The 20928-nt window shown below is 43.6% G+C and overlaps 1 protein-coding gene across 7 annotated transcripts in view; it reads right to left on the bottom strand.

Annotated features, from left to right (window-relative positions):
* The window catches only part of Esrrg (estrogen related receptor gamma), a 608081-nt gene that overhangs the window by 55284 nt on the left and 531869 nt on the right, over positions 1–20928 (bottom strand). For all 7 annotated transcript variants that reach the window (XM_041635228.1, XM_041635227.1, XM_041635229.1 and 4 more), the window contains 2 exons: positions 9160–9270; positions 5336–5497 (listed from right to left, as the gene is read on the bottom strand). In XM_041635228.1, the coding sequence (XP_041491162.1) occupies positions 5336–5497; positions 9160–9270 (273 nt within the window). The remainder of the gene's footprint in view (positions 1–5335; positions 5498–9159; positions 9271–20928) is intronic.

Raw genomic sequence — 20928 nt, 5'->3', positions numbered from 1 at the left:
CTTTCCAAGTGTGGTTTGCTCGTAGAACTTAACACACCTGCCTTGGCTGAGGCAAGGTCACCGGGTTCTTCCCATTTTTGTCTGATGTCATCATTACATCAGACAGGATGCTATGAATGTAACAAGAATGGTCTGGAAACACAGTCAGTGGTAAGTGGAACTGCCGCCCTTGCAGAGGACCCAGGTGTAGCTTTGATCATTCATACTTGGCAGTTCACCAGCACCTGTCACTCTAGGTCCAGGGGCCCAACTTCTGCTTCCGGCCTCTGTGGAAGCCTGCATGCACATCGTGGGGACTAATTTACACAGGCACGTGCTCATGCACATAAATAAAAATAAATCTTTTTTTCAAAGAACGTGGCTAAGATGTTCCCAAAGTTGAGCAAAGCCTCCTTTGTGAACAGACAATCTGCTTGTCACGTTAAAGACAAGTGCGGCTCAAGCTGAGCAGGGTGCACGGGTCCGTTGGAGACAGTCCCTAACATGAGCACAGTTTAGCTTCGAGACCCTCTGCTTCAAAATCAGATCTGTTAAATTAATTTAGTTTTTACAAAGAAGACGGTGACTGAAAGCCTGCCGCATGCTCTTCTAAACTACACCACACCACATCCACACACACGTCATTGTTCAAATGCTCCACTCTCTTGTGACATAGGAGGCCGGCGAGATCCATATGTACAAGAGGCACTTACACCGGCCAGTTAATATGGGCTATGGCTTTTTAAGTACCACCTGCCAAGCCCACGCTGTATTTTGCTAACGAAATTCCAGGACATAATAATATCCTAATCGGCTACAAAGAACAATCCCAGATCTGCCTGTTTGCCTGATAATCGTCTTATCACACCCTGTGAAACCAAGCTCCGCTGTCTGATGGAGCCTCCGTTACTTGGCAGCCTGTTCTAAAAAAAGGCCGACAATGGAGAGGGAACGAAGTGGAGTGTGCAGGGCCTCCATATCTACATAAAAGAGATTAGAGGCGACAGCGTTCCATTTTACAGCTCAATCATATTGTGTTAGCATGCGCTTATCCGAGCGCGGACGAAATTGAAAGAGAAATAAAAAAGAACCAGGCAGATAGGAAGCAGAAAAGCGAGGCATGAGCAATTTCCAAGGGTATAAAGGGATGCTAATGGCAGGGCCTGTCATTCTTAAAAAGGGCTATTAGGGTACCATCATCTGTTCTTGTGCCCTTACACTCCTCCAGCGAAAGTCAAGCATTTTCTCAGGCCTTTGGAGTACTGTTTTTTTCCTATAGATAAGTATGGTCATGTTTCATAACAGCGCACATCCCCATTCCTGTGACTCATTAATGCAAGTCAACTAATCCTATTTACTGAGAAAACCCCTCACTCTTGGTGTGGTTTTCTCCACTATTTTCTTTGGTAGAATTCTTCACTTTTCAGGAGGCCGAAGAGAGCGTGCTAATGTGTGTTTGCAGCAGTGCAGACGGGGAGCTAGCCTGATCTGAGGTGCAAAGCTTTGAACATGCCCATGGGTGTGTGATTGCATGAATGACCGACAGAGTGAGGATCATGGAGGCATGAGTGTGTATGTGTGCGCGCGTGTGTGTGAGCGTGTGTGAATGTGTCTCTGCGAGTGAATGTGTGTGCGTGTGTGTGTGCATGAGAGACAGTGTGTCTCTGTGCGAATGTATGTGTGAATATGTGTGTGTGTTTGTGTGTCAATGTGTGTGCAAGTGTGTGAGTGTGTGAGAGTGTGTCTGTATGTGAAAATGTGTCTGTGTGAAAGTGTGTCTGTGTGTGAATTATGTGCATGTGTGTGAGTGTGTCTGTCTGTAAATGTGTGTGCCTGTGTGTGAGTGTGTCTCTGTGTGTGAATTGTATGCATTTGTGTGTGACAGTGTGTCTGTGTGTGAATTATGTGCATATGTGTGTGCAAGTGTGTCTGTGTGTGAATTATGTACATGTGTGTGAGTGTGTCTCTGTGTGTGAATGTGTGTGGTGTGTGTGTATGAGAGAGACAGTGTGTGTCTCTGCATGTGAATGTGTGTGTGTGTGTGTGTGTGTGTGTGTGTGAGTGCATGTGCATGTATGTGGGCACGCATGTGTATAAGTTCACTTTACTTTTCAACATGTTACATGGAAAATTCTAAAGCTAAGGCCAAAGGGGAGTTTCAGTTCACTTCCAGCTATGATCTGACTCCCTAGCCACTAAGTATAAGACTGGTTCCCTATGGAGAATGCATTTTTACTTCTATCAAAGCAGATATGTGACTTTACTCTTTATGCCCTCTTTGCCTCTACCTCCCCATCCAATGCTTCCGGTCACACTATGTGTGGTTCTCAGATGCCCTTGAACCCAGGCAGGCTTTGATGGCACAGGGCCTCCTGCACCATTCCCTGCGTGCATATTGTTAAAAAAAATACTTAAGAAAGATTTCAGTGAATTCCTGTTTTCAAAACCCCCTTCTAAAAAGCCAAGGTTCCCTTTGGAATCATTTAAAATACCTTTTGGGCATCAGGAAAAGTCATGCCATGGGACATCACAGCACAGTGGCCGCTCTTCCATCTGCTGTGGAGAGACTCTAATGTCCGCCCCCACCGATTCTAAGCCCCGGCTTATGACTGAGCACATAATCACATGCTCATTGTTTCTAGCCCTGGAAATGGCACTCCGCAGAGTTATTTAAAGTTCCCGTCTTCGCAGAAGTCACCGAGTCTGTGACTCCAGCCTGCTTCTCTGGGAGCCCTCATCTCCACTTGGATGCACAATCAAGACTGCACGCTCACCTCTGACCTTTCCTAACCACAGGGCTTGGGAGCAGTGGCTATTCTTTTTTAATAGCTGGTCTTTACTGTGACAATTCTGGATGGTATCAAAATATTGCCTTAATAAATCTCTTAACTCGGGGAGAGCAGAGCAGAGCTCACGGAGATAATAGGTGATCGGACATCACCATGGCAGGGTTCACACTTCTCTCTTTGTTCGTGTGTTTGTTTGTTTGTTAATGGCAGGGGTCCTGGGGGGCGGGGGGCAATGCCAAGTAATTTCCTCTATGTCTCTATGGCTCTCCACTTTTTTTTTTTTTAAAGATAGGTTTCTCACTGAACCCGAGGCTCCCTGGTTTAGTTAGGCTGACTAGTGAGCAAGATCCCAAGATCCCCCTGTCACCACATTCCAAGCCTGGGATGACAGACATGCCACCATGCCTGGCTTCTCGGTGGGATCTGAACTCACTTCCACAAATACGTTACTGTCTTGAGAGACAGTCTTCCTCTTACACAGACTGGTCTGAAGTACACTACATAGCTCAGGCTACTCCAAACTGTGGCACGTGTCTTACTTCAACCTGTCTTGAATGTGTTTGGGGGATTCCGGAATTTCTCTTTGCCTCAAATCTCTCTGTCCTTGAGTGAAGGAGAATAAATATCTCGAGCTCGCTGTAGTTCTCAATGGGGAGGGCTGGGGTAGGCGGCTTGGTGTGGATTGTCCCCTGGCATCACACGGTAGTGTCTGAGAACATTTTTCTTTGTTAGGGGTACTACTGGCATCTAGTGGGTAGAAGCTAAGGATGCCATCAAGCATCCTATAATAAACCAAAAAGCTGGCTACAACAAAATTTCCTAGTACCAAGTATCAGTAATGCCATGATGAGAAACATCAATTAGAATAATTATATTTAAAATACATGTATGTGTGTGTGTAATAAAAATAATCAAAGAAAAGGAGGCTATATGAGGCTATTGACTTGAAAGTTGGGAGCATAGGAAGATATCAAAGGAGGGTGATTGGGAAGGGCTGGGGGTAAGGGGAGGGGAAAGTGATGTAATTTTATTTATATTAAAATAGCAAAAACGTGCAAAAGGTATATACATATGGAACAATGACATACCACATTAACGATCTATGTTGATTATCTAAAAATGTGTCCATAGACATGTTTCAAAACCTATTAGTTTTCTTTCCCTGCTTTCCTGCCCACCAACAGCACCTCCTTTCCAAAGAAGTTTTCATTTACAATTTAGACAAATCTGCTACCTGGTTCTTCTTCCGGTGATAGGCTTTTGTTCTACAGGGAAGGCCAATCCTCCAGCCTCGGTCTCGCAAATGCTGGGGAGCCACACCTAGTCACCGGGTACAGTCTGAATTCTTGCTCTGTATACCTTTTTAGACCATCCGTAGAGGTGTGACTGTATTCTAAATGCAGCATCATGTATCCACAGGACCAAACTGTATTCTTTTAGATATTGTTATTCTTGTGTGGTGTTTTCCAAAGCATACATTCAAGTTACCTATTTAGCGAGTTCTGACTTAATTTGGAGAGCTTTATTAGGAAGCAGTGTAAGACAAAGTAACCGGTATAATACAGAGTGATGTTTAAATTAGTTTACAATTTGCTTGGTCTCATCTAGAACTGCCCTGAACAAAGCTATTCAGAAATGTCAGCTGTGCCCCTAACCACTGTAACAAATTGTTGCCTGAACGCTGCACACCTAATGACTTCAAATTAGCTTCACCGCTATACTGCCTGACAGTTCGTTACGACTGTTAGCGACATGGCTGGCGTATCATGACCAATAAATTGGTTTCAGTGTGGGCTGGGAAAGGGACTTCCATCAATTTGATTAAAGAAATTACTGTAGCATTCAAAGCATAAAGACAAACTAGTTTAAGGAGACAGAAATAAGTTAGCCATGTGTGCCAGAAAAACATCTCTTGTCACTCGAAAACTTCTTTATGAGCTGTTTGAAAACGAAAATCTGAACAAATGAAAAGGAACTCAGACACAATACTAACATTTTCAAAATATGTGGCCAGGTACACTTTGTGCTATTACAGGTTTCTTTTTTAAGAAAGACGCTGAAACACTAATTGAGGGAATCTACCATCTTAGTCTAGCATTTCATTTTGTATTTAAATTTATAGTAAATACCTAATTGCAAATGTTTGTAAAATTTGTGATTTGTGAGAAGGTCAATGTAAACATTTATGATAAAGAACAAGATGAATGATTCTTAGAAGGAAAGGGGGACATTAGCACTACTGCTGAAAATAATATTCTCATGTAAAAATATAGAATTATTTTAATCAGGAAGAGGATAAAAATTTTTATTTTAACTAAGAAATGGCTTCATGGATTGCATGTTCTTTATTTAGTGGTGGCAAATGGTGCCCTCAAATATAGGAAATAGATGGAATGGTTATCACTATACAATGCTCTGAATTAAGACAATTGGTACTTAATTCCACAACGGAAGTGGTGGTTAAGAAATAATCCCACAGGAAAAATGTAAATTCCTCCCATATAGGACATACAAACCTGGAGGCAACTGCAGCCTTGGTGTTTCTACTGGGCTTTCAGAGAACTCACCTGGAATATGCTTTGCCCATCCAATGATAACCACCAACTCTCGGTCAGCCAAGTCACAGAGTGTCGTGAGGGCTTTGATGTCGCTGTCCGGAACAGTAGGGTCAGGCATGGCATAGATCTTCTCTGGTTCAGCCACCAACAAATGTGAGACAATCTTGTTATCTGTGGGATCAAACCAGAGCACTGCATGACCACTAACATAGTCACCCACTTTGATGAGCCCCAGGGTATTGTGTGTTTTGGAAAATAACGGTAGCGGCCTACAATAAAACGCATATGCGCCATCATGGCTCGCTCTGCGTGCCTTAAGCAGTGTGTAAGAAAATTTGCAGCAAGAAGGAAGTCACTGTGTGTGACAGAAAGCACCCCTTCCTTTGCCTGGCTTTCTGGAAAGCAGACTTGGTCCTGCCATGAGCATTATTTTTATAGCAAACAAGTAAGAGTAGATAGGTGTTTCTTGGGTTTGCTCTCCAATTCTTCAATGGGAGCTGGGGAAGTAGATTAAACAGCACACAACAGTTTTAGAATAAACCCTCGCTGGCAAGCAGTGAAATATGGACTCACACAGAAAGCAAAGACCCACGAGTGTCCATAGTCTTAATAGGCACAAAAGTCATTAATTGTTTTAATTTCCTTTTAAAAAAGTCAAAGGTCAGAGCCCTTATGACAGGATGAATTACTGACTATATAACTCTATTTCCTTGGGATGCATTAAATAAAAGTTGCCCTCCTTTCCCCTCGTCTCCATGTACCAAGCCAACCCTCCAAATATAGCTAATATCTGTGCCCATAAAAATGACCCTTGCTTATAGGATACAGCATTTTCTCCTCCAAGCACCTTAGTCTTTAATCTTCTACTCTCATCTGTTGTCCTGAGTTCATTCTCTGCTTCAGATTTATCTGTCTGAAATTTGTGATCTATGCTTTTGAAATCTTCATAAAGTCAACACTAGAGACAAATGGAAAGCGTCTCATCCGATGTGTTTTACTGCTCTGGGGCATGAGAGGGTTTATGGAAGGGCCGTTGAGCCTGGCTAACACAATGATTTTTCTCGTTGGCCTGATTTTCAATTTCTCTATGTAGCTTTAGATGTGATTCTCTCTCCTATGTGAGGAGATACAGATGGGTAAAAACTAATTCACATATTTAAGAGTCCTGGTAATATCCTCCTAGAAAATCGGAGTCCACGGAGGAGATTTGTGGACAGATCCAAAGTTTCAACTGTGTTTGCTACACACTTGCCTGTCACTCTGTTTTTAACTCCTGCAACCCCATATGATACGTGGCATTCTTTGGGTTTGATGAAGTAATAAAGAGACTTATTAAAGATGTATGTAGCACTTTTTTAAAATTATATATATATGAATATGTATGTGTGTATATTCTAGTACATATATATGTACTAGGATGTTGACTAGCTTGATTTTGTTCAAGTCTTGTGTAACCTTGAAATTATATTTTAAAACACACCAATATGGATATATGAATTATATTTATTTCAAATAGTTATCAATTCTTAACATGCATATTAATATTTGGGTAGAAATACTCCCAAATACCAACCTTTCTGGTAAAATAATAAGACATGATGCATATGATAGGCTCTTTTTGTAGCTTATAGGATTTGAAAGGAGCAATGTTTATTTTATACACCATGGATAGAGCATCTTGTATTTCTGCATATGCTGGGAGAGGTTTTCATTTTTTTCCCTCTGAAGGAGCTAGAATCTCAGGACTAGAAGATAATGCATCAGTCAAGGGCACAAGCATGTAACCAGAGGAAACAGTGATTCTATTTTTTCACACGGGGAAAACATACAACCTGTTCTATATAAGTCACGGCTTCTGGACTTGCAGGTCAGAGCAATTCAGCGAAAGCCCAGGCTTTCCCATCTTTTAGCAAACAGAATAGCCAACAGCATTGTTTCAGGGTAAGTCTTATTTAATGTTTCCCTAATTAGAATCAATAGAACCCAATTTTCATTCTTGGGCCTTTGTAGTACACAAACAGCCAGCCAGGGGCGCAGAAATCTCCAGCCACCTCCTGCAAAGCCCATGGCATCCCCTGATGCCTATCTGACAGGATCTGAAAATTAAGTTTTATAAATGTTTGTTACAAAAACACACTAATTGGATGGACTAAGGAAAATTAACACAACGGCCTTTAGATAATGAGCAACGATTCATTAGGAGCCCTCTTTTATCTCAGTCAAATGGAGCACCCTGCAATTGCTGTAATCTTCTTAGGGGCACTTGACAAGCCACTTCCCAATTCTTCAGGTTTACCCAGAAAACGATAGATGTCCCTGTACTGTGTTGATTGACAAAGGATCTGGTGCCCATTTTTTTTTCTGTTCATAGAGGAAATTATCAATGGTTTAGGTCAATGTGTGCTTAAAGAAAATGAGAAGTGGGCAATCCAGATATTATTGAACCAAGAAACACTAACCCGCTAATGAAATTAAGCATTCGTGTTTATTGCATTTTATTGTATTATCAGAAAGTTTTAAATTATAATGTGCAAAAAAAATCTGCTTAATGCACTTCTAGGCCATATCTGTAGAATGCCAAACTGCTTCTTCACGGGCTGAGGAGCGGATGCATGCCAGATTGGACAATTGAAGGTCTAATCAACATAACGTTTTCTGGAAAGGCAAAAAGAAACTCTGCCATATGTTCACTTAGGCTTTAATTTTATGTAAAATGGGCTGCTTTTCCTTTAACGCAGTGAAAATGGCCTTTCGTTTACAGTTCAGAGTCTGCTTTATTTACTTAACAGAGTCCCAGATGCTGCTGGTGCGGATGATGATGCTGGTGCGGATGGCGCACAGCACTGACCCCGCCTGGAAGTGAACTTCAGCTGGAAGCGGACCCTTTCATTTCCCTTGAAGGTAGATCAAAACAGCCTGATTTTCTCTCGAACTGCTGGAGAAGTAAGAGCAACTGCTGTCTGCCGTGACAAAGATAGCTACATGCTACATGTGAGCATTCTTGCCGCGGGAACACCTCTCTGGGCCGCCTCCGAATGCCAGGCGTAAACATGAAGATTGCTAGCTGGGCAGCACTGTAGCTGGCTATTAACTGATTTCTCGGAAAATGGGATACAGCTATTGCCACCCTCTACACTCCAGCCCCTTTTAGTTAACGACAAAGAGAATGGGGTTTGCATGTTAGCTATGTACCAGCCATCCTTTCAAATTGCAGCCTGGTATCATAAAATCATGGGCTCTTTAAAAACAATTTATAATGCCCATAAGGGCACCTGAGATGGAACTACAACCTCTGTTCATTATTAGTAGGCCCCACTCTTGTTTTAATCTATTGCTAGCTACTGTGTTAACCTTATAGAGCTCCAAATTAATGAGGCCCCTAATGTATTTTCATTGGGAGGTTGAGCAGCCAAACTCGTTTAGTTAGGGGAAAACTACGAAAGTCACTTTCTTGTGAAATCCGAAACTAACAGCTCCAATGAACTAATGGTCACAGTATGACCCATTTTATGTACCTCTGCAGAGAAAGACAACCACTCCATGTACAATCCACACTGGGTAAGCTGTGCATTGACATGCTCACGCTTCTACACAGTGACTAGGCACAAACAGGGGGAGTAGAGTTACCATAGGTATCTTTAAAAGAAATGATAAAGTTCATCAGTTGGGTTGGCATCACTCTTTATTGACAAGCCCTGAAAATAGAGTTCATGTTCTCCGATCAAGAAGCGTCTCCTTGGAGTCAGTAGAGATGGGCATGCCAACATTAGCAGACACAGTGCCAACTGGGAGGATCCTGGGCCTGGGAAGCCAGACACATCTGTTGTACTTACATGGCTTTTTGGCTGGCTGCACCAGCTGAGGGTTCAGGTACGGGCTGTTCTCAGCATCTATTCTGCGCTTGTACTTCTGTCGGCCCCCACGTACTCTGTCGAGACGTACCCCTGTGGACAGAGATAGGCACTGGCTTACTGCTTAGGTAGGCACTTCACAATGGTCAAACACAACAACGGCATCTCCCAGGAGTGCTAAGGAGACAGATAGTGTAGCTGAGAGTGGACCAGTGTTACGAGAGAAGGCTAAAGAACTGGAAGCTAAACAGGATTGTCAGTGTGCAGAAACTATGGCTACCCATGGTTAGAAAACATAAAAGACCTTTATTTCCTACAGAGCCATCAAAGATGCCATTTGTACATCAGGGCAAAGACACACTTCCATATAAATTAATTCAAAGACGTCTCTCTGTTGTAGTGCAGTACTTTCTCAAGGTAGACACCGCCAGTCTGTACCCTCATCTTCCATCACTCCTAAAAGCCCCATGTGTGGGACCCAGTCAACAGAAAGATGTAGAAAGATCTAAGTGACTCTCCTCGGCTTCACCTGTGGAACTGAATGTAATAAAAAGAGCACCAACGGGCTTGGGGAAGGCGGGACTTATGCAAGCAGAAACTTCTGCATTAAAATGCCGATGGATTTCCTAAAGAGAATGTTATTTATCAGTTGATACATTATGAAGAGAACAAAGAGTGTGCAGGGCGACACAAATAGGATAGACAGGAGTTTCTGTAGAGGGAATTCAGAAGGTAAGAATGTCAGGCCTACCACTCAACTGTCTGTCTTCCTACCCTGTCTACCTAACTGCAGTTTTCAAAGCACTCTAATTCCACAGAATTCTATCTTCATTCTTCTAGTTGCTCGATCCTTTCTTTGCGACTGTTATCAATATTCTCTGACATTTGGCACTTTCCCCTTCCTTCCCCACTTAGTTAAGCTTTATCTTCTCTCATCATTTTGTCTCTAAGATTTTTCCAGGTTATGTGAAGTGGTCTCATTTGAATACATCTGGGATGCACGGGAGGGACTAGTTATAGCCTTGATATCTATCAGCTAACTTCAACCAGGGGAGAGCATTTAATCTGCTATTATAGGTAGCATGGAAAGTCAGGGAGAGAGGAGAGAGAGAGAGAGAGACAGACAGACACACACACACACACACACACACACACACAGAGAGAGAGAGAGAGAGAGAGAGAGAGAGAGAGAGAGAGAGAGAGAGAGCATGGCATGCAAAAAGAAGTAAAACAGAGAGAACACTTTAGTCTCTTCTAAGATTGTTAGAACAAAAAAGCCCACAGAATGGACTTAGATCCATGGGCCCCTGAATAGTCTATCAGTGCTTAATAGAGAATTCATATTTCCAATATAGCTGCACACCTAGCTGAGGAATTTCTTTTGATGTTTCTATGTACTTGCTGTGTAAGGACGTAAGTGCTTGTGTACATGTGGAGGTCAGAGGACCACTTGTAGGATTGTAGGAGTCGCTTCTCTCCATCCACCATGTGGATCCTGGGGCTGGATCCCAGGGTGTCTGGCTTGGGAGAAAATGATTTTGTTACCTGTGCTCTCAGGAGCCCAAAACTGGTCCGTGTCTGAAAATGAAGTCTGTCTAGTGAGAAGCATTTAAAGATCGTATGAAGGTGGCTCAGCCCTAACATGCATATCGCTCACGCTTCAGTTTGACTCCTAGATGCAAGGGAAAAGCTGAGTGACACTTACACACCTGTGACCCCAGCACTAGGAGGGAGAGCTGAGTGTGACAGTTATACACCTGTGACCCCAGCACTAGGAGGAAGAGCTGAGTGTGACAGTTACACACCTGTGACCCCAGCTCTAGGAGGAAGAGCTGAGTGTGACAGTTACACACCTGTGACCCCAGTGCTTGGAGGCAGGGCTGAGTGTGACAGTTACACACCTGTGACCCCAGCTCTAGGAGGGAGAGCTGAGTGTGACAGTTACACACCTGTGACCCCAGCTCTAGGAGGGAGAGCTGAGTGTGACAGTTACACACCTGTGACCCCAGCTCTAGGAGGGAGAGCTGAGTGTGACAGTTACACACCTGTGACCCCAGCGCTTGGAGGCAGGGCTGAGTGTGACAGTTACACACCTGTGACCCCAGCACTAGGAGGGAGAGCTGAGTGTGACAGTTACACACCTGTGACCCCAGCAATAGGAGGGAGAGCTGAGTGTGACAGTTACACACCTGTGACCCCAGCTCTAGGAGGGAGAGCTGAGTGTGACAGTTACACACCTGTGACCCCAGCACTAGGAGGGAGAGCTGAGTGTGACAGTTACACACCTGTGACCCCAGCACTAGGAGGGAGAGCTGAGTGTGACAGTTACACACCTGTGACCCCAGCACTAGGAGGGAGAGCTGAGTGTGACAGTTACACACCTGTGACCCCAGCACTAGGAGGGAGAGCTGAGTGTGACAGTTACACACCTGTGACCCCAGCTCTAGGAGGGAGAGCTGAGTGTGATAGTTACACACCTGTGACCCCAGCGCTTGGAGGCAGGGCTGAGTGTGACAGTTACACCCCTCTGACCCCAGCACTAGGAGGCAGAAACTGGAGGATCCTGGGGCGCAGTGGCCAGCCTTCCTAACCAAGTCAGGGAGCTCCAGGTTCAATAAGAAACCTTGGTTCCAAAACTAATGTACAAAGTGCTTGAGGAATGACATTGGACATTGACTCCCGGCCTCCACATGCACATTCACAAATGTGCACTCAATACACAGGAAAGTATACACACACATACACCACACACAAACTCTCAGATTTCAGCGCTATGGCAGGTGCGTAGGTGGACATGGGTGGCTGGTATGTACCTGTACATGGGGGTCATTCTTAGCCAAAATGGCTGTATCTGTGGAGAAAGTGTGGTCCTGAAAAAATGTTTATTGATTATACACACACACACACACACACAGACACACACACACACACACACACACACACACTTGTCAGTAGTTTCCTGCGATGTCATAATCTTATATTTGCAGACACACTTTCTGAGCAGTGTGTGATAACCACCATCACTAGGCATCTCCCGTTCAGCTTTGGAAACTGACTTTCTGTCCACATGACTCCCATCTCCATCCCTTCCCTTCTTGGGAGGTTAGCAGCTTTCCCCCATCCGCCTGCACATCCATCCTGCCTGAGCTGTCTATCCACCACACCCACACATCTACCCACTTCCTAAATGGCCAAGACCTTTCCACATACCCCAGGATTTCACTTTTTATTCTCTGAAGTGAAAATCAATTGGACAAAGAATTCTTTTATGACTTGTGAGTTTTATTTATATGGCACTGGGGGGAAAGACGAGATATTGATACCCATAAAGCATGAGATTAATAATCCTATAGTAAAACCTGACAGAGACTCAATATGCAGAGCAGTGCTCCTGCCAAGTTTGGATAACAATTAATAGCAAAATTTTCTGAAGTCAATATGTTTTAAAAGATCATAATAATGTATTCATGTGTGAATTCATTCCCAGTCACAAACGGCCAAATATTAAAATTTTCAAGTATTTCAAACAAAGTAAAATATATCTACTACTGCTTTTCAACTTTGCTTCCAAACCTGGGGAAATCTGCCTTTTATGCACCCCTGGAGAAACAGCGGCTGTCATCCTGGTGATTGTCTGTAGCTCCCTGCTCTCACAGGGAAGTTTAAAGGGCAATCCAGCTAACAATAGCTCCAAATGTCTCTGCGCAGCACCATTCAGCAACTGATTTCTTTACACCAGAGCAAAACTCTGACCAAGAAGAGCCAGTCCCTTCTCACCTGGATCATCATACAAATGTACTTAGAAACAGCAGTGTAAGGGCTAACCCAAACCCGAAGCGCTCTCTGAATAGGTGAGAACAGCTTCTTTACCTTAGATTATTGACAACTGATGGGCTCATTCATCTGCCTAAAAGTCTCAGAACTAAAATTTTTGGTTTCGTTTCTTTTGAGACATAATGTCACTTCATATCCCAGACTGGGAAACAAAGCTAGTCCCAATCTCAACAAAAACGAACAGGCAGTAACTAAATAACTAATTAAATAAATATGTTTTCCTAGAGTTCAGTTATAATTTATCCAATATGAAGCACAGAAACAATAATTACAACTTAAAGTTTCAAACCATTTTCTCAAAAATAAATAAAATATTTCTGATCAGTATTTGGGAGTGCTGGGTTAGTTAGAATCAAATGTCAGTGGATTCAAAATTTTCCATCAAAAATAAATATGCTGTTTTTTTATACTCTTATAGTTTTAAATAAGCAATTTCTCCTTAGACTTTACTTGTAGCATACTTTTGAAGAAATTAACACATGAAGGTTTCTTTGCTCCTATAAAAATAATGAGCCCATGAAATTGCATGCGTGACAAAATTCTAAAGTTAATTAGGGTGACTTGATTGTCCACTCAAGCAGAGACCACCATTATCCTTTTTTTTTCAATAAATAAATAAATGAATAAAAGATTTTACTAGTTGGCATTTCCTACCTACCCAAACATTTCCCAAGGCTTCTTCGGTTGCTGTGTGTGCCTGAAGGCCACGGGGGAGCCACAAATTGCACACACTGTCCAAATTTACAAAATGGAAAGAACCGGAGTAGGGCAAGGAGGAAAAAATGCTCTGAAGAGAACAAATGCTAAACAAAGCAGAGGGTCAGACCAAGGTTGCCTGGGTGGGCGCATGCTAAGCCAGCATGTTGTGTCCAAGTGGAAATTTTCTTGATATTATATGGTCAAAGTCAAAGGCAGCTCTCACTATTTTAACAGTGTGAAGTCAGATGGATTTCATATATGTTCTTTCCCTTCAGGGAGTTATTAAGAGTACCCTCACCTACTTTCCTAATTTAAAATTAAGACATTTGTTATATTGTTCCAAAGTAAAAGTTTACTAAAAGACATTAAGGGTAAGATCCCAGCACACTTAAGAATGAAACAAATGATCACGCTCAGTACAAACAATTTTGAAATGATCATTCAAGAATATTAAACAACCAGCTGTGCTTGGTAAGAATGTTAACTAACACTGACTACAGTGGAGGCGGGGAGGACTGTGAGAACTTACAAAGCTGTGCCCCCCACTTTACTGTCTGGTACCCTGTTACTGGTACTGGCTCTCGCCTGTACTGTCTGGTAGCCTGTTACTGGCACTGACACTCCCCTGTACTGTCTGGTACCCTGTTACTGGTGCTGACCCTCCCCTGTACTGTTTGGTACCCTGTTACTGGCACTGATTGTCCCCTGTACTGTCTGGTACCCTGGTACTGGCACTGGCTCTCCCCTGTACTGTCTGGTACCCTGATACTGTCACTAACCCTCCCCTGTACTGTCTGGTACACTGGTACTGGCACTGTCCCACCTGTACTTTCTGGTACCCTGGTACTGTGTTCTCTATCTGCTGCCTAGCAGCCCCTCTCTCCTTCCCTGTAGGAGGAGAGCACATGACCGTACCCAGAATCCATCTGCTGGTGATTGCTGAGGGAAGGGTCTATGCAGAGCATAGAGGAAATTCTCCTACAGGAGCTGCAGCAAGAGGCTGGATGGATTAGCAGAGGCTAGCCCAGTACTGGAAATTTTCATGGCGGCTTCTGTTGGGGTTCTCCTTGGGGACAAAATCTGGGCAGCCATGCATGCTTACAGGGTTCACAGCAAGGGGATGAGTACAAATTATTTGTATGCGCACAAGGATGCTCTGGGGAAAACCATATTAACTGCCTGCAGACCATCTAAGATGCTGTGACAAACCAGCCCTGGATGGTTTCTGTAACTATCATCATCCTCTCAAAGCTGACAGCAATCTTGTTAAATAAGACTTTGAGATTGAGCCCCATTCTCCCTGTTTTAACAGAATGTCTTCTGGTGCCTACTCTCAACAAGCACCGTCCACAATGTAACTCAATGAGCCAGTCCCAGCCTTATGTGTCATGTAGGAAATGAAAGCCAGGGCACTCACTAGCCTCTACCAGTTCCCAAGAGCTCGTTGTGTGCTAAACACTCGGGGGGGGGGGGGACTGAATTCTATATGTATTAGCACACATATCCTCAAAGTAACCCACGAGGCAGTGCAAATCTTGTCCCATTTTATAGGTGGGAAAACCATGATGCGTGAGAGTCGGATTCAGGTGTGAGAACTGGGGAGAATGCCTAGACCAGGAGATTAAAGGCACAATCGCTGGGGGAAATGACAGCTGCACCCTGAGTTGGCACGGGTAAGAGGCAGAACAGCGCTGGAAGAAGGGACAGGACTGCTTCCCTCAGTCCCTGTCCTGGTCACTCACGAGATGTTTCAGCTCACCAGTGTGAACCAACCCAGGGATGTCTTTTTTAAGAGGAAATTTAAATGGATGACTATCATGGAAAGCTGGCCCTGGGAACCACACAGCCTTCTAGGTGCACCCAACATACACATGTGGGTTAATGCATATGGAACACCCCCCAACAAAAGCCCCTTGATTCCCAGATCCCCGAGGTGCAACCCACAGTTCTTGGCTGGCTCTAGGGCTCTGGCACCAAACTTGTAACCGAGATTGAGGCCCAGCCATAAAGGGCATGAATTTGAAATCCCTATCCACAAAACATTTAGCAAGGAAAGTGTTTTCTTCGCCGAGACAAAGTTGCTTGTATGCGGCATGCAGGCCGGAGCTGTGACACACACAAGTACAAATTAGGTCATGGGCAACAGGTGACATGTTCTAATTGAAAGCCTTCTGTCTGCAACTCTGACAAAAGGTGAAACGGAATAAATGAGTCTGGCAAGGCAGCCTGAGCCTCACAATGCCCAATATCTCATTACTTTTAAACAGCTATCTATAAACTAATGCTGACAAGCTTTGAACCTTTTATTTCGGCTCAGGCAGAGGTTTCTGTGAAGGGGGAGAAAAAAATAAAAGGCAAGGAGAGAAAGGGGCATCGAGAACACGGCATTAAACATGCAACACCTACCATTATCACCTCCCCGGTGTAATTAGAACCCGCCTGTTCCAAAGGCACTATTTCTTCCTCGCCTCTGTCAGGGGCGTGCACGCTTGGCCTGCACTTGCTAAACATAGGAGCTGTCTTCAAAGAAGAAAAGAAAATCTTCCTTTGACTTCTGTGGGCTTTTTATTCCCCTGGTGTGTATGTGTAATTTGTGGTGTATGCACATATATGGTGGGGGTGCCTGTGCTTGGAGGTGGGTGAACATTCCAAAATCCTCCATCAGTCTCTACCTTTTCCCTTGATCCTGACTCTTCCCCTAGAACTGCAGCTTGGCTGGTGAGCATTCAGCCTCCATGTTCCTTTCCTCGCTGCCAAAAGCAGCACCCTTGTCTCAGGTGAACTCACGAGTGGCCGTGCCATGTCTTTCTTTTTCCAACACACTCTTATTATGTTGCTTGGGCTAGTCTGAAACTCACTGCGTAGAAGAAGCTGGCCTCAGATTCACAGTGATGCTCCTGCCTGGAGCTCCAGAGTGATAGGATTGGAGGTGTGAACCCACAGGCCCAGCCATACCTGGCGTTTTATTGGGCACTGGAAATCTGAAGTCGGGTCCTCGTGACTGCATGACAATTTTTCTTACACACTAAGCTACTTCCCCAAATATCCTTTCCTTTTTATCTTAAAAATTCCATATTCCTGCAGTGTATGTAGCCTATCAAACTATATTTTGCCTTATTTTAAGATGATAGCCCTGTGTACTTTTAGAAATTGCCATTTCTTGCCAATAAAGTTACGAGGCAATGGGCATATATATTAAATAGGGCGGGTCCCTCAAAACCAGTGGTTCCACGGATCCTCAGTAGGGGTGATGCTGGCAGGAGTCTGTTTCCACACAACAGCAGTGCTCCTCGTGGGGCAGAGATCCCATGAGCTACCCTGCAGGACGGGGAGCCATGCCCATGTGTGGAATCAATACAGGGACTCAGCCACGCTGCTTTGTACGTGGCTGAGCTGGGGGCTCTGACCATTCCACCTCACTGGATGGAGCGACTATGATCAGAATCGAACAGCGGAACATGGATGCAGATTTCAAAGCGTCTACACAGAGGTTTGCTTTGCAGTTTTTGGTTTTTAGAAACACGTGACAGAGAATGTTGGCAACAGTCCAGGGGTCATTGGGTTTGACAAAGTAGACAGGATCCTAGCAACAAGGACAATCCAGCTAAGACTTATGAAACTTGAAGATAAACTTACAGAAATTCTCAGAAGAAAAATTTCAGTCCTCAAAAGCATGTGATTTGCCAAAGACACTCAAGTGACATTAGCAAGACACAGGCAGAAACCCAAGAGCCAGTTACAGACAACGAAGAGAGGCACAATGCCTAAAGATATTTCTCTGGCAAACATCATAATCTAGCAAGGTAAAATCTGAAACCAAGCAAATGTGGAAGCTGAGGGTGTAGTTCACCTGGTCTAGTGCTTGCTGCTGTTCATAAAGTCACAGATTTAACTCCCCACACCAGATAAACCAGGAAGGGTGAAGCTGATCTTTAATACCAGCACTGTGGGGAGGCAGACAAGAGGACCAGAAGTTCAGAATCAGCATAGAGTAAGGGCAAGGCTAGCTTTGTCTATATTGGTCCCTGTTAGTCAGATGGATAGATAGATAAATAGATAGATAGATAGATAGATAGATAGATGGTCTTAATAAAAAAGGGTTTCAAATTCAATATTAATTAGCATGAAATGTTAGAGATAAGTGATAGAGTTAGATATAAATAAATCTACACAATAAAATTAAATCTCCTGTCAAAGATACTATCCACACCAGGGAAGCTCATATTCTTGAAGGTAAGTACTGAGGTTGGGCACGGTGGCACAGGCCTGAGTTCTCAGCATTTGGGAGGTTAAGGCAGGAAAATGTCAAATTCGAACCAAACCTGAGTTTATCCGACAAGACCCAAGGAACAGAAAAAGAGAGGGAAGAGGAGAAGGGAAAGAGAGAGGAGAGGGCAAGGAAGGGGGAAGAAGATAGGCAGTGAGGAAAGAAGAGAGGGAGGGAAGAAGGAAGGGGAAAGAAGGAGGGGAAATTGTATTCAAAGGCTTCTACAGGAATTTAGAAGTACCTTGTATTTAAAGTAGAGTATTTGGACTGGTTTAGAAAATACACGTTGCGTGCACAGAGGCTAAACTCCCGAGATCCAGGAGGAGTCCATTGCATCAAGCAGGAAACTTCTGGACAGATGTTCTTTGGGTACTTGTGGCAGGGGACTTTTGTTCAAAGGACCCACAATGTGGGGTTCTAGCAAGAGCCAAGAACAGAGCAAAGGCACTTGTCTGGTCCTGAGGCAGCTCAAGGCCAGATGTGAGTCAAAACCCCAGCTGTCACTGTTGTATGTAGAGAGGCAGAATTTCCATGAAAACCTCTGCTGTTTTCCAAACCAGTTTTCTTTGTCTATCCTGTTGATCAACTGTGTCCGTCTATGTATCTGAAACACAGCCTGGCCCCCAAACAGACTTTAACACACTCTGCTGTATGCATATTCAGCTGAATCCCACACACTGCTTGAAACTGGATCAAAGGCTCAAAAATACAGCCGAATGAGTTTTGCTGTATGCTTTAACTGCTTATTAACAGCAGTGATTTTGCCATGTTGGTCACATACTTATGAAGGAAGACTCAAAAATACTAAAAAGTATCATTTATTAATCAAGTGTTTTTATCTGTGTGGTTGATTTATTTTATATTTCTCCAGCTAGAATGTACATGCAAAATATATGGATCTCTCTGCAATACCTTCTGCCTTTCTGTCTTGTTGTTTTTCCTAGTGTGCTGGTTATTACTCTTTAAAAGATAGGAAAACATGAAGGTCACAAACAAAGTGAAATACAAAGGAAGGGGGGAAAGAGTTGGCTGCAAGGTAGAATCAAACACTTCAATATTTCAACATTCTTCCCAGACACTGTAAGAGGAACCAGCGGTTGATCTGCTCAGGGGATCTCAGTCAGATCTTCACATGAGAATTATATTTAGAATAATATTTAGATATTGAAAGTGAAACAGGAAAGACCATAGGTCCCCAGACTTGGGAGATTTGACAAATGAAAAAAACCATTCTCTTCCCAAGACACTTTTATTGCCTTCCTGCCTAGAAGCAGATGAATGAAGAGGACCACGTGGTAAGCTCTCCTCCAGTTCCAAGAGACTATGAATGAAATACTTAAGAAGATGGAAGTGACCCACAGATTTGGAGTCCGACAAGCGCCTGGGCAGCTGAAGACATAACATACTTCGTATCCTCAATCAGGGAAGATTGGAGCCAAATGGCCAGTGTTAGTGGAGCCGACAGCAGAAGGCTTGCTGGCATGGGTCTGAGTGCCTCTCACACTGACCTTGGCCAAATGCTTTTCCCTTTGTTCTCACCGATAATAGAGCAAATAAAATACCCGTTTGAAAAATGCTTGCAGCTTATTGCTGCATTAGGAAAAGATCAATGTCCGCTGCCCATAGAGGGGGAGGCTGAAACTAGGAGATTACAGACAGCCTCGGGTTTGCTACCACATCTGGGGGAAGCTAAGCAGAAGACATACGGGCTGGGTTCAGCTGAGCAGAAGAGGATCACATAGTGGGAATTCTGAAAGCCACAGGAGGACTGGAGGGAGCTCTGTCACCGAACTAAACAGCACCTAAACTGCAGAATGAAAAAGATGCATGAAATATGACATGTTCCATTAAATGCATCACAAAGATAAAGGTTGCATTTCAGCGTGCACAGCTGCCCAGAAATTCCAGTGTGTTTTTCGGAGATGTAAACATATCCCAAATGTCCATGGGGCATGTTCCAAGATCCTGGGTGAACAGTGACAGTCCAGGCAGCACTGAACTCCACACACACACACACACACACACACACACACACACACACACATCTGTGGCCCTTTCCATTTTTACTGAGTTCTGATTACATACTTTGCCTCTAATTTTTGGCGTAAGGTGAGAGAAATTCAAGCACAATTTTCACGACAGTATGGATCAAGATTCCTTCTTAGCATACACCGTGCTCACCTCAGCATGGCAGAAGCACATGGGCTCTCTGCAGCAGAGCCATGCTGTAGGCATCAAATTACTGAGAAAAGTAAGGGGACCCGTGCACAAGTGTTCTCTAACTGTGGCTCCCAGATGAGGCCTCAGCTGCCAGGTGACTGGCAGCTTGGGGGTACAGACGCCACAGACATGCTGGGGAAGGGAAACTCCACACGTGGGGCAGAGGAAACAAGGCAGCCTGAGATTCTGTTGTGCTCCTCTGAAGGAACGATAGTTGAAAACGTAACAGTTCTTTATTTCCAGAATTTTTCATTTGCTATTTTTAGACTGCAGTGGAATCTTCAGGGTATGAGGAAAGCTGTATACTCAGAGATAAACAAACACACATGGTGAAGGCAACTGCTGTATAACACAGGTACGCAGATATAGATTATGTAAGAACAAACATTTTCAATCAATACATTATTTATTTTTATTCTGTCCTAATAATTACATGACGTGATCAAGTACAGCTAAGAACGATTTATTTGTAAAGTATCTTCCTTGAAAGACAAATATATATATGTGTGTGTGTATATATATATATATATATATATTTACAGAATATATAGGTAAATATGTGTATATTCTGCTTCTTTACATAACGCCATTGGTGTGTTCCTGCACTTCTAGCTAATGATGTAGTGCTTGGCCTGCCAGGTTGCTGGTTATAACTTTTGTTGTCCATGGAGTTAGAAGAAGCCAACTGCTGGAACTTCCCTGATGGAAGCCAAGTGTGACAACTGGTTGCT

Source organism: Microtus oregoni, unplaced genomic scaffold (assembly GCF_018167655.1).
Source record: "Microtus oregoni isolate MIOR12 unplaced genomic scaffold, Mior012 000047F_ref0000412, whole genome shotgun sequence".
In the NCBI taxonomy this organism is placed as follows: domain Eukaryota; kingdom Metazoa; phylum Chordata; class Mammalia; order Rodentia; family Cricetidae; genus Microtus; species Microtus oregoni.
This window is presented reverse-complemented; position numbering and strand designations above follow the sequence as displayed.